General features: G+C 42.8%; 1 protein-coding gene across 7 annotated transcripts in view; it reads left to right on the top strand.

The window, feature by feature from the left end:
* The window catches only part of EIF4ENIF1 (eukaryotic translation initiation factor 4E nuclear import factor 1), a 42,595-nt gene extending 27,436 nt beyond the window's left edge, over window positions 1-15,159 (top strand). For 5 of the 7 annotated variants that reach the window (XM_082416980.1, XM_082416979.1, XM_082416983.1 and 2 more), the window contains 12 exons: window positions 1,087-1,222; window positions 1,430-1,609; window positions 2,247-2,479; window positions 5,675-5,746; window positions 6,204-6,387; window positions 7,341-7,420; window positions 7,759-7,901; window positions 10,424-10,508; window positions 11,777-11,909; window positions 13,041-13,385; window positions 13,642-13,806; window positions 14,392-15,159. In XM_082416980.1, the coding sequence (XP_082273106.1) occupies window positions 1,087-1,222; window positions 1,430-1,609; window positions 2,247-2,479; window positions 5,675-5,746; window positions 6,204-6,387; window positions 7,341-7,420; window positions 7,759-7,901; window positions 10,424-10,508; window positions 11,777-11,909; window positions 13,041-13,385; window positions 13,642-13,806; window positions 14,392-14,633 (1,998 nt within the window). In that variant the 3' untranslated portion in view covers window positions 14,634-15,159. The remainder of the gene's footprint in view (window positions 1-1,086; window positions 1,223-1,429; window positions 1,610-2,246; window positions 2,480-5,674; window positions 5,747-6,203; window positions 6,388-7,340; window positions 7,421-7,758; window positions 7,902-10,423; window positions 10,509-11,776; window positions 11,910-13,040; window positions 13,386-13,641; window positions 13,807-14,391) is intronic. The other 2 variants (XM_082416982.1, XM_082416978.1) reach the window with 1 other exon arrangement.
* The last annotated feature ends 3,975 nt before the right edge of the window (window positions 15,160-19,134 follow it).

Here is a 19,134-nt window from a genome sequence, read left to right as displayed (position 1 = left end):
GTTATGAGAAAATTCTTCCAGATAAGAATAAAAGAATAAATCTAACCTTCCACTGCTGAACTTTGACTAGAAACTGGGGGTTTTAGACTTCAGATAAAACAAAGTCCCTAACTCTGTCATCTATGTACCAGCCTTCAGAAAAACCTGTTTTCTGTTTATGCCTTATTGTCAAGGATGTGCCTTATTTTTGGATTGATATTTGCTTTATCTTGTCTTTTCTAAATATTGATAAGAGAACTGCATAAAGATCAATTTGGATATTTAATTAGATTTATAATAGGGTACAACTGAAAATTTCATTTTCAATGCTTAAATTTAGTTTTTAAGAAGGATTGGTAATAGAAATTACTGTTATGAAACAGCATTGAAGAAATTACTTCTGATCATAGTGCATCATTTAATTGCTCTTATTATTAAACCAAAAACTATGGAGGTCAGATTTAAAAGAAAACAAACACCTGAAAACTTTCTATTAAGTTCAAACAGATATTAGAGATCAATTAAAAGTTCATCTTTCACATTCTGACTTGGACTTTGACTAGGAAATATGACTTGGAAATATGATCTTTATGAGCTCTACTTTTTAGCTTTTGGGTTCTGAAATTGTCAGCATTGGATTTCATGATGTTCATTACAACCTTGAGGATGCTGAAGTCTGAAGCAAGGGTTTTCTTTCATCAGCTCTCCATACCTGATGCTTAGTTGAAGGTCACTCATCAGCTTGGCAATGGAATGCTTTACACTGGTGCTGATTTTTATTTTGAAACTATACCCTCTTAGAACATTCATGGATTTTCTAATGAGGCAAAGATAGAAAACCAGAACACTTTCTGTGGCACAGAGGTTTTGCTTTATACGCTTAGAGAATACATGGTTGGTTATGCCCAAGTTTGGGTTACTCAGAAATGATCCAGGAGGGGAAGAAAAGTTAAAGATGTTCAGAATCCTAAGTTCTGAGGGTGTTTGCCTTCAGGTCAGCAGCATCAAAGGAAGTTTCAAAGTAAGTGACCCTTTCTTAAAATTTGAACCTTCTTGTCCTTTTCACCTAGAAACTATTGTCTTAGCTTCTTTTATCTTTCCCTTTAGATGATAGAAGATGTTTTGGGAGAAGGGTCAGTCTCTGCCAGTCGATTCAGTAGGTGGTTCTCTAACCCGAGCCGATCAGGAAGCCGATCCAGCAGTCTTGGGTCAACACCGCATGAAGAGCTGGAGAGACTTGCAGGTAAAATTGCTTCAGGTTCTGGTCTTGGATGTAGACTTGAGCTTTCCCTGATATGGTTCATTTTGTCTTCATTAGTCAGGGGTCCATTAAAGGGTTTCTGGATACTGAAAAAACCCTTCAATTTGTGTCCTTTTAATACTGTTGAAGATATATTTCTGTGCTTTATTGGGACCAATTAATTATGAATATATTTACTTGCAATACTAGGTCTGGAACAAGCCATCCTCTCTCCTGGACAGAACTCGGGAAATTATTTTGCTCCTATACCATTAGAAGACCATGTTGAAAATAAAGTGGATATTCTAGAAATGCTACAGAAAGCCAAAGTGGATTTAAAACCTCTCCTTTCCAGCCTTTCTGCAAATAAAGAAAAGCTTAAAGAGAGCTGTAAGTTTTTATCAGAGTCTGCTTTAGATATTTGAAACATTTGGATGCTCTGTCTTAATGGCAGAATTGGTTCTAACAGACTGCTATCTCATCAAAAGTCAGATAGATGGTGGGTTTTGTTTAATGTTCTTCAAAAAAACTTTTTATCAAACAGTACCACCTCTTTGAGAATCTGGTAGTCACTGGATCACGAGCTCCATGGTAAGAACTTTTCTTCTACGTCCTCCTTACCTGGAGCCTGAGTATAACACTCCCGTGAATGTTGCAGTCCTCCCGAGCATAACTTGGCAGCTCCTCACACCTCTGCCCCAGTCTGCTATGTTCTTGCTTAGGTTATTAAGCCCTCAACATACAACCTTCGTGATATAATAACCATAGTGCAGGTAGCACTCTTGCTTATGTTGGGCCATCTGGGATTCCTGTCCCTGGTAATAAGTCTCCAAAAGACTCATTATAAGAAGTCTTCCTGCAGGATCTCAGTGCCTTCAGTTTGTCTAGTTTTGGTGTCAGCCTTTTCTGACAACCTCACTTCAACTGTGAAATAAATTATTTTCACCTTAACCATCATGGTATACAAAGAGAATTCCTACCACATATTCCTTTGCTTCTCTTAACCTGGACTTTCTCAACCTTTCAGCACATTCAGGGGTTGTGCTTTCAGTGGAAGAGGTAGAAGCAGGGCTCAAGGGCTTGAAGGTGGACCAGCAGGTGAAGAATTCAACTCCCTTTATGGCAGAGCATTTAGAGGAGACCCTGAGTACTGTGACCAGCAATCGACAGCTCAGAAAAGATGGAGATATGACTGCGTTCAACAAGCTAGTGAGCACCATGAAGGCAAGTGGGACTTTGCCTTCTCAGCCCAAAGTCAGCGTAAGTATTTGGCACAAACCCCAACCTTTTCTCCTTTTCCCTCTTTCTATTCCACTTCCCACCCAATAAATGGCTTTTAAAAAAGGTATTCCGAGTAAGTTGGAAATTCTTTAGTAGTCAGTTGGTCCTTGCTACTTTTGTGTGTTCTTTGATTATCGCTATACTGTTTGTTACTTGAAAAAGCAGGCTTGTGGTTAATCTGTAGTTACTGTGCATGACAGTACAGTGATTGAAAGATTCAGACATAACTTGCTTATCTTAACTCACTGCTGAAAAAAATAAGGTGTAAACATACCTTTTGGGGTGAGCTCCAGAGAAGGTTTTCTGTTTATTCAGCTACTTAAGTTAAAGTAACTTACCATATTTTTAGAGTAAAATCTTTTCACAACTTCTAATTACTCCCAGATACCTGAGATTACTTGCTTTCTTGATTAGGCAGTTGACAGGTATACATATCATTTGTAAAGTATCTAAGATGAATTTTTCAAGACAGTTGCATTCTGTTAATTTACTAATAAAAAAAGCTGTGACTCCAATAAAACACCTTTAGACATGAAGTTGATTCAGTCAGTAAATGCAGGTGTGTAGCACATACTGGTCTACATGTCAGTAAATGCAGGTGTGTAGCACATACTGGTCTTTGTCATAACACATTTAGAGGTCAGTAAATGCATGTCAGTAAATGCAGGTGTGTAGCACATACTGGTCTTTGTCATAACACATTTAGAGGTCTCCTCTCAGCCATGGTCTGTGTGTTACTGTTGCTAACCCTTGATGATACAAATTGAAAGGGAAATGGTAAATCTGAACAATAAATAAAAACATAGACTTACTCTAGTTGCTAAGTTATAGCAAATTTACCAAACTGAGTTTTGCCTCTTGTTTTTCCTGACACCTTCTTGTCTGAGAACTACAGGTTAACCATGGGAGAAGTAGCTGTTTCATTGTGCCTTGTACCAGTAGAGGGCAGCTGATTTTTGATGTTTCTTTTCTGACCAGCTGTTAGTGCTAGATCCTAACAGACGCCATTGTTCCTGGCCTACCTACCTGACTCTCTGCCTCTGAAAGGAGGCATCTCAGATAGGTAGACTTATTTCTGTGTATCTGACCACACCATGCCAGTTATAGGGGAGTGTTCCTTGTAAACTGCTTTAGATAATTTCCATGCAAAGAATTACTAGATATAAATGCTTTCAAATGAGGACCAGATTACAGGACTGCAAACTATCCTGTTCTGCTTTCTTGTTACTGGGTTGGCCAAAAAGTCCATTCGGGGTTTTCTGTGATTTAACGGAAAAACCCAAACTTTTTGGCCAACCCAGTACCTTTATGTCATGGTGATTACATGCTGACTACAGTGGTAGGGGTCAAATCTTGTAAATAGCCACTTTTAGTGTAAGTAAAGAAATGGGAGCAGGGGAATTCAACAGTTTACCTGATGCTTTTGAACATCTTGTTTCAGATATGATTCTAGGGTTTGATATTAACACAGTTGACCCGGATTTGTGAGGATAACTGGTATGATGTTGGGGTTTCAGTGCTCTGAAATATATCTGGCTTCAGCTGAGGGAATGAGCCTCAAACGAACACGCGTAAAGGAATGGATGATATAATTTAAGGTGCTAGGCAAAGAGTAACACAAACGCAACCTAGAAAAGAAAGCAACAAGGAAATAATGTAATAAGTGCACCGGGCATTATCCCAAAATATTACTTGATTTGCATGTTGTTGTTTTAAGTCATGGAATTCTTCCAAGCTTTTAGTTACTGTGACTGTGTGTGTTATGTATACTATTTCTGATCTGCCTCTGTTTTGGTTCAATCATATTGTTTATCCCCAAAATAGGACATGTTGGTTCAATCTAAACTCTATTTCAAATTAAATTGTAGACGCTATCCTCCAAATATAGTAAGCCATGTAGTATAAAGTTGCCTATTTGTTTTTTTTGTTTTTTGGGTTTTTTAAAATAAATTTATTTTATTTATTTATTTTTGGCTGTGTTGGGTCTTCGTTGCTGGGCGTGGGCTTTCTCTAGTTGCAGCGAGTGGGGGCTACTCTCCGTTGCGGTGCACGGGCTTCTCATTGCAGTGGCTTCTCTTGTTGCGGAGCACAGGCTCTAGGCGCATGGGCTTCAGTAGTTGTGACACGTGGGCTCAGTAGTTGTGGCACGCGGGCTGTAGAGCGCAGGCTCCGTAGTTGTGGCGCACGGGCTTAGCTGCTCCTCGGCATGTGGAATCTTCCCAGAGCAGGGCTCGAACCCGTGTCCCCTGCATTGGCAGGCAGATTCTTAACCACTGTGCCACCAAGGAAGCCCGCCTATTTGTTTTTGTTAAATGGAATTAAATGACTCTTGAGGAGATCTTATTTAAATCATTTACAGTCAGTTCCAATTCCAAAACCAGCAATGAAACACTTGGATATCTTTGGGCTATTTGTCACTCCCGAGGACATTGCTGTGGACCTTGGCAGTTCAGCTTGTGGAAGGGAAACTGACAGAGAAAGCACTTCAGGCAGAGCTAAATGGACACAAGGATGTCCTGAAGCACCAGAGGTAATACAAGTTCAATGCAAAACATAACTGCTGCTGCATTAAAAGAGCTAAAAGTGGAGGATACGAATTTTGCCCTGTATATGAGACCCATTTGGAGTAGCTTGTTAAAAAATAATAAAGTTTAAATTTCCTGAAATATGAAACTCTGAAGTACAACAATTTTGGCCAAACTCACATGTTGTTTACTAGGTTTTTCATACCATCTGTGGTCTATAAATCTTGTTAAAGACAATGGGTAGCAAAGGTTGCCTCGAAAATTAAAATCTATAGATGATCAAAATTTCCTACTTGTGGCTTCTCAGTAAATAAGTGTTCCCCTGTTTCACCATTTTCTTTTCCCCTTCTTTTGGTCACAGTGTTAGAAATAGTAAAATGGACTTAGGGTTACCACAGAAAAGAGCTTGTCTGAGGGTCTCTGAGTGGACTTTGCACGTACATGTGAAAATTCTTTCTGTTCCAAGATCTTTGGGACCTGTGTGATGAGAGAATGGGACAAGTTGATCTGACTTTTCTGTGATATGGACATCATTCTGCTGTTAAGTGCCAACTCCCTGGGGAGTTTTTATGTTTTCTTGTGGTCCCCAATTAATCTATAAGTTAAGTATGTAAGAAGGTTAAAACCAGTTTTCCTTTGATTTTTTTAGCGAACCCTTGAAAGCCATTTGATGTCCCCTGCTGAGATTCCAGGCCAGCCTGTCCCTAAGAACATCTTGCAGGTACTTCACAATCTTATACCGAGGCCTTGGAGTCCTGAACAGTAGTCCTCCGAACTGGTTTTGTGTAGTGGTCCACTTTTGGGCCTTAGAGAATGATCCATGTTGCCCGGCAATGAAGGATACGATGTTGCTGCCTGACGTAGTTCTGTGTTGCTTGTTAACCTCAACGTCGGGTGGGGAGGTGGCTAAAAAAGATGATGAAGTAAGCGCTTGGTTTCCAGTTTGCAGGTTTGCAATTTCTATGGAAATTTAAAGTATCTAACTTATATTTGTAGCACTAACTTAAAGGAAATGTTGGTAGCTGAACGTTCAGAGAAATTTGTTGCATGTACATGTGCCAAGTCCTTCAGTGCAGCAGGAGGGAGATTCATCATTGGCTTCCAGAATTTAATCCACAACCTCTGACTAGGAGGAAGAACTAGGTTTGTTCACAAGGATTTGACTTTTCTGCCTTTAGGAACTTCTGGGTCCACCTGTTCAGAGACCTGCTTCTTCCAATCTTCTGAGTGGCCTTATGGGGAGCTTGGAGCCTACGACATCTTTACTGGGCCAAAGAGCACCCTCTCCTCCCTTGTCACAGGTGTTTCAGACGAGAGCAGCCTCAGCAGACTACCTTCGTCCCAGAATACCATCACCAATTGGTAAATGCTTTTGTGCGTAGATGCCTATCTGTCATCATTTCCCCTTCCCTTCCCCTAGGTTATACCTCTCCCTTAAAACTGGCAAAGTCTTTTTCATGGGTATCCTTGAAGAGTTTAAAAAGAAATGTGTTAATTTGTTATGCTTTTTTCAGGGGGTGGTAAGGACACATGTGGAAGATAGTTTATTATCCAGCTGCCCTTCTAGATAAATAGGTTCATGTTGCAGTTTTGTACTTTTTCTCTTGAGGTTGATCTAAATTGGATCCAGCTTTTTAGTCATCTTCCTTATTTTGGGAATTCAATCTAGAAAAGTTAATTTGGCTCCTTAGGTTTTTCCTTAATAGATAAGTCAGAGTAGTGGCTCTCCACCAACCTGGTGAAGTTGTACACGACCAAATGGGAGGTCTTGTGGCTAATTCAGAACATGAATGGAAGAAGCACTTCCACAAAGCTGTCTTAGCAAAGTGTTGTACAGAATCTCAGTGTTCCTGCACCTGCGACCACTTTAAGCTGCTGGCTGCTCTGGCCCCTGCCAGTCATACCTTGAGAGGAAGTTTTTGTAATCTTTCCACAATTAGGGAGATATAATGGAAAGAGTATGAACCTCAGAGCACTGGCCTCTGCTTTGGTATCAGCTGGTGTGGTTGCAATGGGCCAAATCACTGGCTAGAAAAGCTGTTCTCTCCCAGATAGAGGTCTCGCCTCTGAAAGAAACAAAGCTAACAGCTTAGCTAGGAAGATAGATACCAGCAGTTTGAGTCATTAATTAGCTCTGATTGAGGTCCACATAGCCCACTGTGGGGCACAGAAGAAGAGAGACATCATCAGCCCAGGAAATCAGTACTTCCTGAAAGAGATGGTGTTCAGCGAGGAGCAGCATGCATTGGTGATAATGCCTCTTGGAGGGACAGGTGCTGTCTTGACATGCACTGAATCTTTAACCTTCCCAACAGGTTTCACACCAGGACCACAGCAGCTTCTCGGAGATCCATTCCAAGGCATGCGCAAGCCCATGAGCCCTGTCACAGCCCAGGTCTGGCTGAGCTCTTTCTCAAACTTAATCTGTTGCTTGCTTTTTACCCTTATTGTTGCTTGTGGGATAGAGAATTAAATTGCTGCAATGCTTGGAAGTGGTTTTGAATTATAACTCAAGCCCAGTGAAGGCTAGAAAATTGGTGAAATTATGTCATACTTAAATAGCTAAAATTCTGTTCAGTGGATGGCAGCACAGTTTAGTCAGGTTTGCAGTATCTTAATTTCTCTCAGCTGCTGCTTAAACATACCTTTTCCAAAAGAGCAAAGAGAGACCTTTGTAGAAAGTGCACTGACTGTCATTCTTCTGCTGACCCCCCCTCTGCCACTTCTGTTCAGCAGATGAGCCAGCTAGAATTGCAACAGGCAGCTTTGGAGGGGCTGGCCCTGCCACATGACCTTGCAGTGCAGGCAGCAAACTTCTACCAGCCTGGTTTTGGCAAACCGCAGGTGGACAGAACCAGAGATGGATTCAGAAACAGGTAAATTATTAATCCTACCCTTGTGGAGATTTGCAAATTAGTTATCCATAGTATAACTTCTGTTTTACACACTGATATATTATACAATATATGGTGACAGTTCCATCTCCCGAATGTTCAGTAGAGGAAATTGTATGATTGAATTCTAGTGCAGGGGCATAGGCTTTTCATCCTATATAATTTTATTTATATTTTTCATTTAATGGATTCCTTTTTACATATGTAGCTAGCATAGCTACTTATTTGCAGTTATGCTTATGAAATGATGAAAAGTAAAACTATACCTAGCTTCCTCCCCCTCAGATTCCTTGTTGAGTATCAAACTGTGCCTTGATTCAGGTTTGTTGATCAGAGCTGTTAACAGATGATTACTGACTTCACTCTCCTCTCATTCTCTCCACTAGTTTTCAACAAGTAGTGAAATGAAATGAACCATAAGTTGGGGAGGAAAGGGTAGCAATATTGTTCTTTTTTATTGTAAAATAAAACAAGCAGAAAACTGCATGAAGCAAATATATGGCTTATTGTAAGGTAAACTCTTGTTAGCTACCCAGAAGCCCTCCTTGTGCCTTATCTCAATAATACCCCTTTTCTCCAGAAGTGACCATTGTCCAGTCTTTAAAAGTAATCACCACCTTCGTATTTTTAGTTTTATCACCAAAATGTGCATCCTTGAACACTATACTCCTGCCCCATATAGTATTTGGTACTTAAGCCGTATTTGTTTTGATGTGATTATTAAAATTGCTGTCTCAGTGTCTTCCTTTAGCTGGTTTTGTATGTTGAAACTTTCAGAAAACATTGGGACCAGTAAGTACCCCATTCCCTTGCATAAATGTATGTGATCTATAGCCCTCAGCCTAAACAGAGAGCTCAGGACTGGTCTGCCAAGCCCCTTCACTGGACTTCTCTCTACAACATAACGATTTGTTGACCTTCAAAGCACTTTTGATATCCACAATTTAATTTGCTCTTGGCAACAACTCCGTGAGGTAGATGGGGTAAAGAACTGCATTTTACAGATACAGGAACTTAGGTTTTTTAAATGTGACTTAACTTGAAGCTAGCAGGTAGATCCAAGTCACTGTCGGTGGAGCCTTCAATGTTTAGATCAAATGGCAGGCCTTCCCTGAATACCCTGTACACAGTTGTGTCCCCCAACAGACATGGTTTCTCCTTGCCTTGCTTTACTTTTTTATTGAACCTATCACCTTCTAACATTTTTTTTTTTTCTGTCTCCCTGCCCATAGTAACCCCTCTACCCTGCAAACACAAGAATGTAATGAAGCCAGAGATTTTTGTTTTGTTTACTGCTGTATCCCCAGCACCTAGAACAGTGTCTAGCACATAGTAGGTGCTCAAATATGTTTATCAGAAGGAATAAATGATAGGTCGTACAGAACCACCAGATTGGAGGTTACCTCTTAGTCACCCAGAGTACTACTGTCTCTCTCTCCCCTTGTCGTCATACTCAGAGTCTCAGGGTGGCAGCACTGGGGCTTACCTGGTACAGACTGGAAAGAAGCCATGAGCTTAGTATTCCCATCTGCTTGAGTCAGAGAACTTCCAGAATCATTGATTGTACTTGGAGCTTTGGCCTTTGCAGTACAAGGTCTGACATGGCTGAAATGCAGTGAAGCTTTGATTAGCCAGTGAGCTCACATAGTTCATTCTTCTCTCAGCCTGTTTATGTCATGATCAACTGTTTCCTGTTTTCTTCCAAGTTAAGAGAGAATAAGTAGGATGTCTGGGGAGAGAAGGGAAGTCTGCTCTTTTAAACTTTATTTGGGAAGCCTGGGACCAACCCTGTGTGTAGACCAGGAGTAGCGGGAAATGCTGCATGTAACTGGGTCCTAAAATAGCTCAAAGTCTTGGTGCTCTATTTGACTTGAACCAGTGTCTCACAGAGCCTCAGTTCTATGCCAGGCACTGTGCCTACTCAGTGTTGCTCCCTACCTTCTGGAGCACAGCCTGCCCTACAGAATAAAGGCCCTCCCTAGCCTACCTCACTGGAATAGTCAGCAAGTAAACTACACACTAGCCCTGGATAACCCTACATTCCCAAGGCCTTCTCGAGTCCCTGTACCTGTTCCTTCTACCTGAATCATTGTTCTCCGTCCGTAGTTTCTCATTGGCACACTCAATGCAGCTCCTTCCAAGAGAAGCTTTTGCAAAGTCCCTGCATTGTAGGGGTACCCTCTCATTCCTTCTACCCCTCATTTTCCCATTGTACTTTGTTGGTACCCTAATATTGACATGCCTTGTTTGCCCTAGGTTATTAAGTATCTCCCCCACTAGATGAGAGTTCTTGCAAGGCCCGGGACCATGTATCATTAAGCTTTTGTCTTTCCTCAGAACTTAGCACATGGTTTTGCATATGTTAAACACTTATTAAATGCTTGGGAAATTGAATTGAAGAAAGGAAATGGGATGCTTCCTAGGCTGGCCTTGAGTTTTATGTGGTTTTAGAACTTGGAGTTTGAGCAGCTTGGGGCTCACACTGATAATTGATTTGTTCACAGGCAACCGCGAGTGACCAAGTCACCAGCACCTGTGCACGGAGGGAATTCCTCTTCCCCTGCCCCAGCCGCCTCCATCACAAGCATGGTCAGTGACCTTTGCCTTTGTGAATGACTCCTAGGCCTCTCCCTGTTTGGTTGTGCCTATGTTGGATCACTGTGTACCCCAAAATGTCCTTGAGTGCCTTCCACAGGAGTCAGTGATTTAATAGACTTTTATACCTGCCTATTTATTAGGTCCTCCCCTCTCAGGATACAGTCTAACTCTTAGGATTCTAAGTTCTAGTGAAGCCCCTACCTTGGGGAAAGTGTGTTCCAGCAGATAGACAAGTAAGGGCCAGAGCATACAGGGTGGTGTGATATGTTCAAACGAATGAAGAATTGGAGTGGGGAGCAGGGGAGGACAGGGGTAAGGATGGGAGGTGAGGTGACTGGGCTTGGAGCATGGGAAGTCGAGAGAAACGTGGTGGGAGTTCACAAATTCAGATTCAGGTCTCAATACAAGTTAAGGCCGGGATAGAGAGGTTTGCTTATTTGTGGTGACAACTCAAGTTTTACAGCCGACTCGTGTACCAGCATTATTTACCTTTTTTAGGTTTCATCCCCCCACAGACCTTAATCACCTAGTCAAAGCTGATAAGGGGAAAAGACTATTGCTCTGTACTTCAGGACCTCAAGTGGGTCTTTGCACCAAGCACCCTGAAGGCAGGATCTAAGAGCTTTTCTGTTCATAATTCATGCCCTGTCTCCTATCATCGAGGATTTGGGGTTGTTTAATGAGAAAAGTTGCATGCATAATAAAATCATCAATGTAAAAGTAGGCAATAAAGAGGTGGGAACAAATGACCCCAAATAGTGAGTACTGGTGGCTGAGGAGACCTTTAAGAAGATAATTGTGGATTTTCTGGTAGCCAGGTTAAGATGGGAAACATTAGGAGTATAGAGAAATTTAGGTTCTGTGGTTGTCGCTGAAATGTCCTTTCCTAGCTGGGAGGGCTGCTGTTTCAGGGTATACTTCTGGCCATGTTCTTTCCCCCTTTCCAGCCTAATCCTGAAGCAGAGGCTGCATAGGCAGATCCCCATCACCGCAGACAGGTAGGTTGAAGCTTCTGTGCTTCAACTACCTTTATGCTAGAGCTAAATCTAGGTTTTCATGAAATTGTGAGCATGGGATGGTGCACTTGGGCCACCGCCTATTTGGCCCATCCTGTTGCTTTTCTTCCAGCAGCTAGAGACCAGAACGTTGGAGTTGGCCTCTGCCACATGTAGCCAGAAGGGGACTCTTCAGCTTCAGTAGTTGGCCAGTTGATTAGGAAAGGCATTTAAAGAATGTGTTAATACTGTTTTTCTCTGCAGCTTTCTCCTTCCTTCACTCCTACCTCAGTGATTCGTAAGATGTACGAGAGCAAAGAGAAAAGCAAGGAGGAGCCAGCATCTGGAAAAGCAGCTCTTGGTGACAGTAAAGAGGACACTCAGAAGCCCAGTGAAGGTACTGCAGAGCTGTTGAGGATGTACTGCCCAATAAAGTATGTGACAGAGCATCAGCCTGCAAAGCCCTGGGCAAGACTAACAGTGAGAAGGGTTGGACCAGCTCACAGTTACTTCAGCCACTTGAAATTCTGACCCATCTAACAGTGGCAGGCATGAGTGCTGGTATTAGGAAGAACAGGCATTAGTTTAGGATCCTTATTTTGGCTTGAAATATTAGTACATTTGGCAAATTAATAAAAGTTCAACCAGGTTTATTTCTGAAAGGTTCTCTCCAGTCTGTGGAGACTAATCATCCAATAAAATCTGTGCGATGGGTGAAGCATATAGGAAGTGTGTGAGAGCCTTTTATAAATATGTAGAAAATGTAAGAGGTTTTTAGGGGTTGCACAGTTGGGATTTTAAGGACATAGTGAAACATTCTAATGAGTGAGGTTTACATAGGTCTAGAGTATTGGTCTGAGAGCTTTTTGCCTGTGAGAAAGCTTCTGAGAAAAAAAAAAAAAAAGGAAATCCTGTTGGTCCTACTAAAAGGCAGTTCAGATTCCTTCACCAGACTATAATTACTCTTTAAGCTTTCTGTTGTGATGGATTTGCATAATTTTACTCACTTGATTTTCCCCTTAGACTAGAAAGCGTGTTAATCCCAAGCAGCTGACTAGGACAGGACTAGCTCCCACACAGATGCAGACCACAGGCATATGGGCAGACCAGGGTGCCCAACTGAGTTAGACCACCAGACCTGATATGCCAGGCTTGCTTGCCCATAGCTATTCCTGGATTGGGAAGATTATAAGAACAAAGATGTGGGCTTCTTAAAAGTTATCTCATTTACAACTTCAGAGTCTTTGGTTTTTTAGAGTGTAGCAAAAATAAACTCTTGCAGCAAGGTGTTGGAAGACTGGAAAACTTGGGGTCTACTCCCAGGTCTGTCCTTAACTACCCATGACCTTGACTAGGCCTGTTCATAAGGCCAAACGATGGTCCCTACAATGCAATCCTCTAAATCTGTTGAGGGGATCAAATAAGGATTGTGAGCTTTCTAAGAAATGAGTTACTGGATCATTGGGAGGAAAATGTGTTTGAGAAAAGTTTGCCAATACCAAAATATTCTCTTTCTGGATCCTTACAGAGACCCTCCTGTCATCCAGCTCTGTGCCCACTGCTGATCGAGACTCTTCTCCCACTACAAATCCCAAACTATCAACCCTACAGCGGTTTTCATGTTCCACCCCACTATCCCAGACCAATCGTTACACCAAAGAACAAGATTATCGACCTAAAGCAACTGGGAGAAAAACACCCACCTTGGCATCTCCAGTTCCAGGAACACCTTTTCTCCGCCCTGTCCACCAAGTCCCCCTTGTCCCCCATGTCCCCATCGTTCGGCCTGCTCACCAGCTTCACCCAGGGTTGGTCCAAAGGATGCTGGCCCAGGGTGTACATCCACAGCATCTTCCAAGTTTGCTTCAAGCTGGTAAGTTTCTGACCTGGCATGATGACAGTTGCTAGAACTGATGAAGGTTTTCATCCCTAAAAAGATGTTACTAGGTTTTTTCCATTTTAACCAGTGGGTCCAATCTGATCTATCCCTTAGTCGATTAAAAGATCAGGAACCTAGCATTGAGCATTCTTCATTCTTAATAAACTTTCTGATTAGCAAAACTGTATAGTCAGGCTTGAAAATTTCCAGGTAGATTATTTCTCACCAGTTTCTTCTTTCTGCCCAATAGGTGTGCTTCCTCCTGGGATGGACCTGACTCATTTACAGGGACTATCTGGCCCAATCCTGGGTCAACCCTTTTACCCTTTACCTGCCACTAGTCACCCTCTCCTAAACCCTCGTCCTGGGACACCTCTGCATCTGGCAATGATGCAACAGCAGCTACAGCGCTCAGGTAGGTTCAGAAATGGGCCAGGTGAGCTGAGGATGGGCTCAGGCTTAAAGTTTTTGAACCAGTTTCCAGTGAAGGGGATAAAATGACACTGACCATTCACCCTAGCAAGACTGGGATAAGGGTGTAATCAGAGAATAGGATGAAGTAAACCGACCTCTGTGGGATTTGCAATTCCTGTGAAGCCAGTGGGAGAGCCAGGTGTGCTCTGGCTTTTTTTTTCTTTTGTCCCTTTGCCTCTTAGGGGAGAGGAGGCTGAGAATCCTTCCGACAGATTCAGCATAGGGACTGCAGAGAGTAGATGCTCTCTCACCAGCTTATGTCATTGCTTCTGCTTGTCTTGGGAAGTAGTAGGCATGTCATCTAGGATGGGCTCTCAATATGGATTGCTTCTGAATAGCTCAGCTTTCCAAGGTACTGTCTTCTGGCATTTTGCAAAGGAATATCCTAAAGAAGCCTAGAATCAATCACATGGTAAAGAATTCTGTTTGGAGTTTCATGGATAGGATTTGAGTGAAGCAGGGCCTGCTGGAGAACTACCTCCCCTCCTTGTGCTCTGAATGATAACCTTCTTTCTTATCGCCACAGTTCTTCATCCTCCAGGGTCTGGTTCCCAGGCAGCTGCTGTCAGCGTTCAGACGACGCCTCAGAATGTGCCCAGCCGGTCAGGCCTGCCTCATGTGCACTCCCAGCTAGAGCACCGCCCCAGCCAGAGGAGCAGCTCCCCCGTGGGCCTTGCCAAATGGTTTGGCTCAGATGTGCTACAGCAGCCCCTGCCCTCCATGCCTGCCAAAGTCATCAGTGTAGATGAACTGGAGTACCGACAGTGAGCAGGGCAGCAGGCTTGTCTAAGCCTGGACCTTTTGGTGGCACCCTGGTCAGGACTCTGCTTCCTCATCTCATGTTGGTTTATGGGCTTTTACTTTGTAGCACTCTGTGTGAAGCTGTTTAAGGGCACCCAGGCACCTGGTGTTGTCTGCATTATGATGGAAGGAACTTATTAACCAATCGAGTGGAGCCTACATGGTCTGAATACAGGATGCAGTGTTGTCAGTCCTGAATACAGGAAACAGTCTTTTTTTGTAAGATATGTGAATGAAGTGTTGGTGTCTTCACCAAAAGGTGGCACCTTAAGGGTTCTGAGGAAATAAATGTATAGACCCTTATGTACAGACCTGTGTATAAACAACTTTTGTACATACATATAGGATAGCTTTTTTGAACTTATACAGCTGTACATAAAAGTAGCTGATATTAGTTAAGCCTGTGTCAACAGTATGGATTTTTTTTCACTTGTACATTTGGGACTTTTTCTTTTGGTTGATTAAAGTTGCATATGCTAAGTGTGTGAATGAAGTGAATGGCATTGTTGTGTTTATTTCTTCCTGAATCCCTTCCTCTTCACTAGGTTCTTTGAGGGAAATTATCTTAAAAGTTTTTTCTTTAAAACTCATGGAATTGAACTCTCATTTGGGAGAAGGAGCTATGGCCCTCTTTCTTGAGCCTTAAAGACCCCAATGGGCCAGTTTAGGCTGGGCTGACCTTACAGGTAGTATTGATTGTGGCTAATAATACCAGATGACGGTGTGCAATTTCTAAAATTAAACCCACCTAGTGAAACAATTTGTTTACTGGGGTAAAAGTCAACAGTTCGTTGCCTTCCTGTTCTCCAGGTCAAAGTCCCCTATAGGGAAAAATGGGGCCTTAGAGTTCTGATTCAATCCATAATTTTTTTCCATATAAAACTTCCCTCAAGACTCTGGTGCCTGTGTTAACTGATTTCTTGTGTGCTTTACCTCATTCCTCAGCTCACAATTATTTTAATTATTCATCTTAACTACATGCACAACATTGGAGAAAAGGATTCTACTATAATACTCTATGGCCTCAAGTCCCCTTTCCTCACTGAAGGTTTTTCAGTCCCACCAATCTGAGGTGACAAATCTTCTTGAGCTCTTCAAGTTAACTCACCCAGTATCTCGATACTTGTCTATTTAGGGCCATCAAAGCTACTTTGACTTCATACTAGAGGGTCAAATAATGAGGCCATTCTCTGATTCACAGGTGAAATGAACAAGATGGGTGGATTTTGAGTACAAGGGTGAAAAACAGCCTGAGTGTTAAGGGTGCAGCCTATAAACCTGGAGCTGCCCACCCTGCCCTAGTCTTCCAGGAACACAAGAAAGCAGGTTGCTTTTCAACCAAACCTGGCTTTGTGAACTGAGCATGAGGTCTGTCTCTTCCTAGTACTTCAACTTCATTAGCCCTCCCTCCCTGCAGTAGGATTTGCTGAGTGATTCTTCAACTTCAGAAATAAGCCCTGTTTAGAATTCTCACAAATGCTTTGTTTCTATAAACAAAAGCTGGAAAACAATCTCAAGTAACAGTGGCAGAACACAACACCTGAATCTAATTCCATCTTTCCTGTGTGTCCTTTCACCTTACCTTTCATGTTGAACCAATAGTTAATAGGTGTAGAGTGGGGAGGATTGGCTTGAAGCTGCCAGTGAGGGCCTCCTTTTCAGACTAGAAGCTGGTGTGACAGAAATGAACAAATGCAGGCACCAAGCAGAGGGCAAAGTCATGAGCCAATAACTGGTGAGATGGAGCCAGAAGGAAATAAAGGAGTGTTGCTAAGAATAGCACAGCAGAAGCTAAACGGCACAGATCTTAAAACTTTTGGTGAATGGAAGAGTAGAGGCAAAAGAAGTTAATGCAGTCTTCAGGAGCTAAAAGCCAGATATAGAGTAAGGGCAGGAGGACTTGATGACATGATATCTCAGCTAACAAGATATCTTACATGGAGCGACTTTGGGAAGTCTAGCAGGCATGAAATGAGTTTAGAAGCAATCAAGACTGGAAGGATGTGCAAGGCCTCCTCAAAGTAAAAAGGCAGAGGGCCACAGAGAACCTCGAAGTTAAGGAGGGGGGTCAGGTAGGAAAGAATAGTGCCCCCGCCCCCAAGGAAGCAGTTGAGCAGCCAGTACTTGGGAAGTTAGTAGTAATCAATGAGAAGTAGGGGGAAAAAAATGGGAAAGTACAGCCAGGCCTTCTTCTAGGAGACAGCTGTTAAGTATCTTATAAGCCAGGCTCTTAAGATGGAAGGGAGGTCAGGTCCACTGGCCTGAATGAGACAAACTCCAGGAATGAAGATAACTTATTGGAGTAAACTGATTCAATAGTTCTATTCCCTTTATCAACAACTGGTTCAAGAATGGGAATGAGACGCAGAGACAAATTGGCTGGGCAGCTTCTAGGAAATGGCTTCCCCAAAAGATAAGACTCAGCCCTGTTTAGTATCCTCTGGATACTGATATAAAGCCTGGGACTGAGCAGACATTCTTCGACAGTGAGGGGAGCCAACTGCCCAGCAAAGCCAACAAACTGCAGTGGACAAGAGTAGCTTGATGGAAAGAATTGGGATCCTCAATGACATACCAGCTACCATAAGCCCATCTGAGCTCCAGAAAACTTATGTGAGAGACCAAGTTTTCTTCCATTGCAGCTGGTTAATAAGTTAGCGTCTGCTATTTAACACAGCTAAAAGCATTCTAACTAGTTAATGGCACAGGATAGTGAGTCTGATTAGCTGTGCTATAAAAGATTAGGAAAGAAAAATGGAAATTCACAGGAAATTCAAGCCATGCTGTGATAGCCAAACAACTCTAGCGTTGGAGTTCATGAAGAGAAAGCTTTGCGCTATAGGAATAACCCTCCTTGGTGGCCCTACCCAGGCAGCATTCCTAATACAAGACTGTACCTCTCTCCCAGAACTCCCAAGTCTGAGCCCAAAAGGGAGAGAAAGGAGGGGTAGGGTAATGCTCTCCTCAAACACCAGGGGCCACCGATGGGGGAAGGGAAGGGTGTTGAATGATGGAAGCAAGGCCTGTTCAAAGCACATCCTGAGGCCTTGGATGAACTTGGATTTCAGCATCCTTCTCTCCCCAACATCCTGGCATTTCATTGCCCAATGGTAGTGAATCTGAGGATTCCCCCAAAACCCAATATATGCCCTGGCTGGAAAGTAAACCTTGCTGGAAATCCCATAGCTCAGAAAGCCAATGTCTCTCTGAAGAGCCGGGGTAGGTTCTAAATTATGGCCTCTATCATGAATGTACCAGTGATATCAAGGTCTACGCCCTGCAAAGTGACTAGGATACCAGGCCCGAGAGGCTTATCTCCTGGCTGTGGGGACAGTGCTAAACCCAGGCTCTAGGAAGACTATGAGAGGGAAACAACTGTCACTAAGGTAATAGGAGTAACAAGTACTGGAAAAGGCTGAGTATGTGGAAAATCCCACATCCTCATTCCTCACAACCTGCTAGAAGCTCTAGCTCACTACATCTAAAATCAAACTCTGTCTTCCTGTAAATCTGTTTCCCTTCTCGATTTTCTCAGGGACTACCCTTCTCTATCATCCCTGTAATCCATACTGAAATAATCTTTGACTTCTCTTCCAAAGAGCAAGTCAGTCAGTTACCGAGTTTAGATTTCTCCTCTATAGCTATATGCCCACTCCCTCCCTCTCCCCATATTCTCACCAGTCCAGTCCAGCACACAAAGATTTCTGCCAGTCAATTCGCATTATCAAGGCAATCCCTTTAAATTCCTTATTCCCAGTCTAAAACCTCTAATTATGTCCTTAGTACCCTCTCAAGTAGTCTTGACCCCACCCCTCCTTATAACCTAACCTCCCACCTCCATACATATGTGTACCCACAAACCTGCTCTGATCACACTGGTTGCCTCACTTGCAATGTTCTGCCTCCATGCTTTCACTCGGGTTATGTGGTTGGGGCCAGGGCTGCCATGGGAGTTCAGGAGAAGGGCTGGGCTATGGGAAGGGAGACACTTAGTGGCGCCCAGCTGGCAGCATGGTTCAGCTCAACTTTCAGCCCAACACTGATACACAGCTGTGCCCTAATTAAAGGAAAGGAACCAGTGAAAACAAGAGCCAACATTCACCAAGTACGTATATGCCAGATACTGTGCTAGTAAGCATCTTACAAGTACCATCTCTCTTAACACTAAGAATCTCCACTCTAGAAGGTAAGTGTTACTACCATCTCCATGTTACATGAGAAAACTGAAGCTTATAGAGATTGAGTAATTTATGCAGGATTCCACAGTTAATTAGAGGTGAGCCTGACATTCAAAGCCTGATGTGCCTGGTCAGAGTATTTTACTCAACCACCACACTACACCATCTCCCAAAATGGCTAGCCTTGCAGGGAATAATCAGTTAACTTACATCAAGTCCTTCCTTTCTCCAGTATCATCTGGGAAAGACCACCTGAAAGGACCAAACCCCACACTGAGTTGGAAGGGTTT

Source organism: Balaenoptera physalus, assembly GCF_965194825.1.
Source record: "Balaenoptera physalus genome assembly, chromosome: 12".
In the NCBI taxonomy this organism is placed as follows: domain Eukaryota; kingdom Metazoa; phylum Chordata; class Mammalia; order Artiodactyla; family Balaenopteridae; genus Balaenoptera; species Balaenoptera physalus.
Note: the sequence above shows the minus strand (reverse complement) of the source record. Positions and strands in the feature narration are given on the sequence as shown.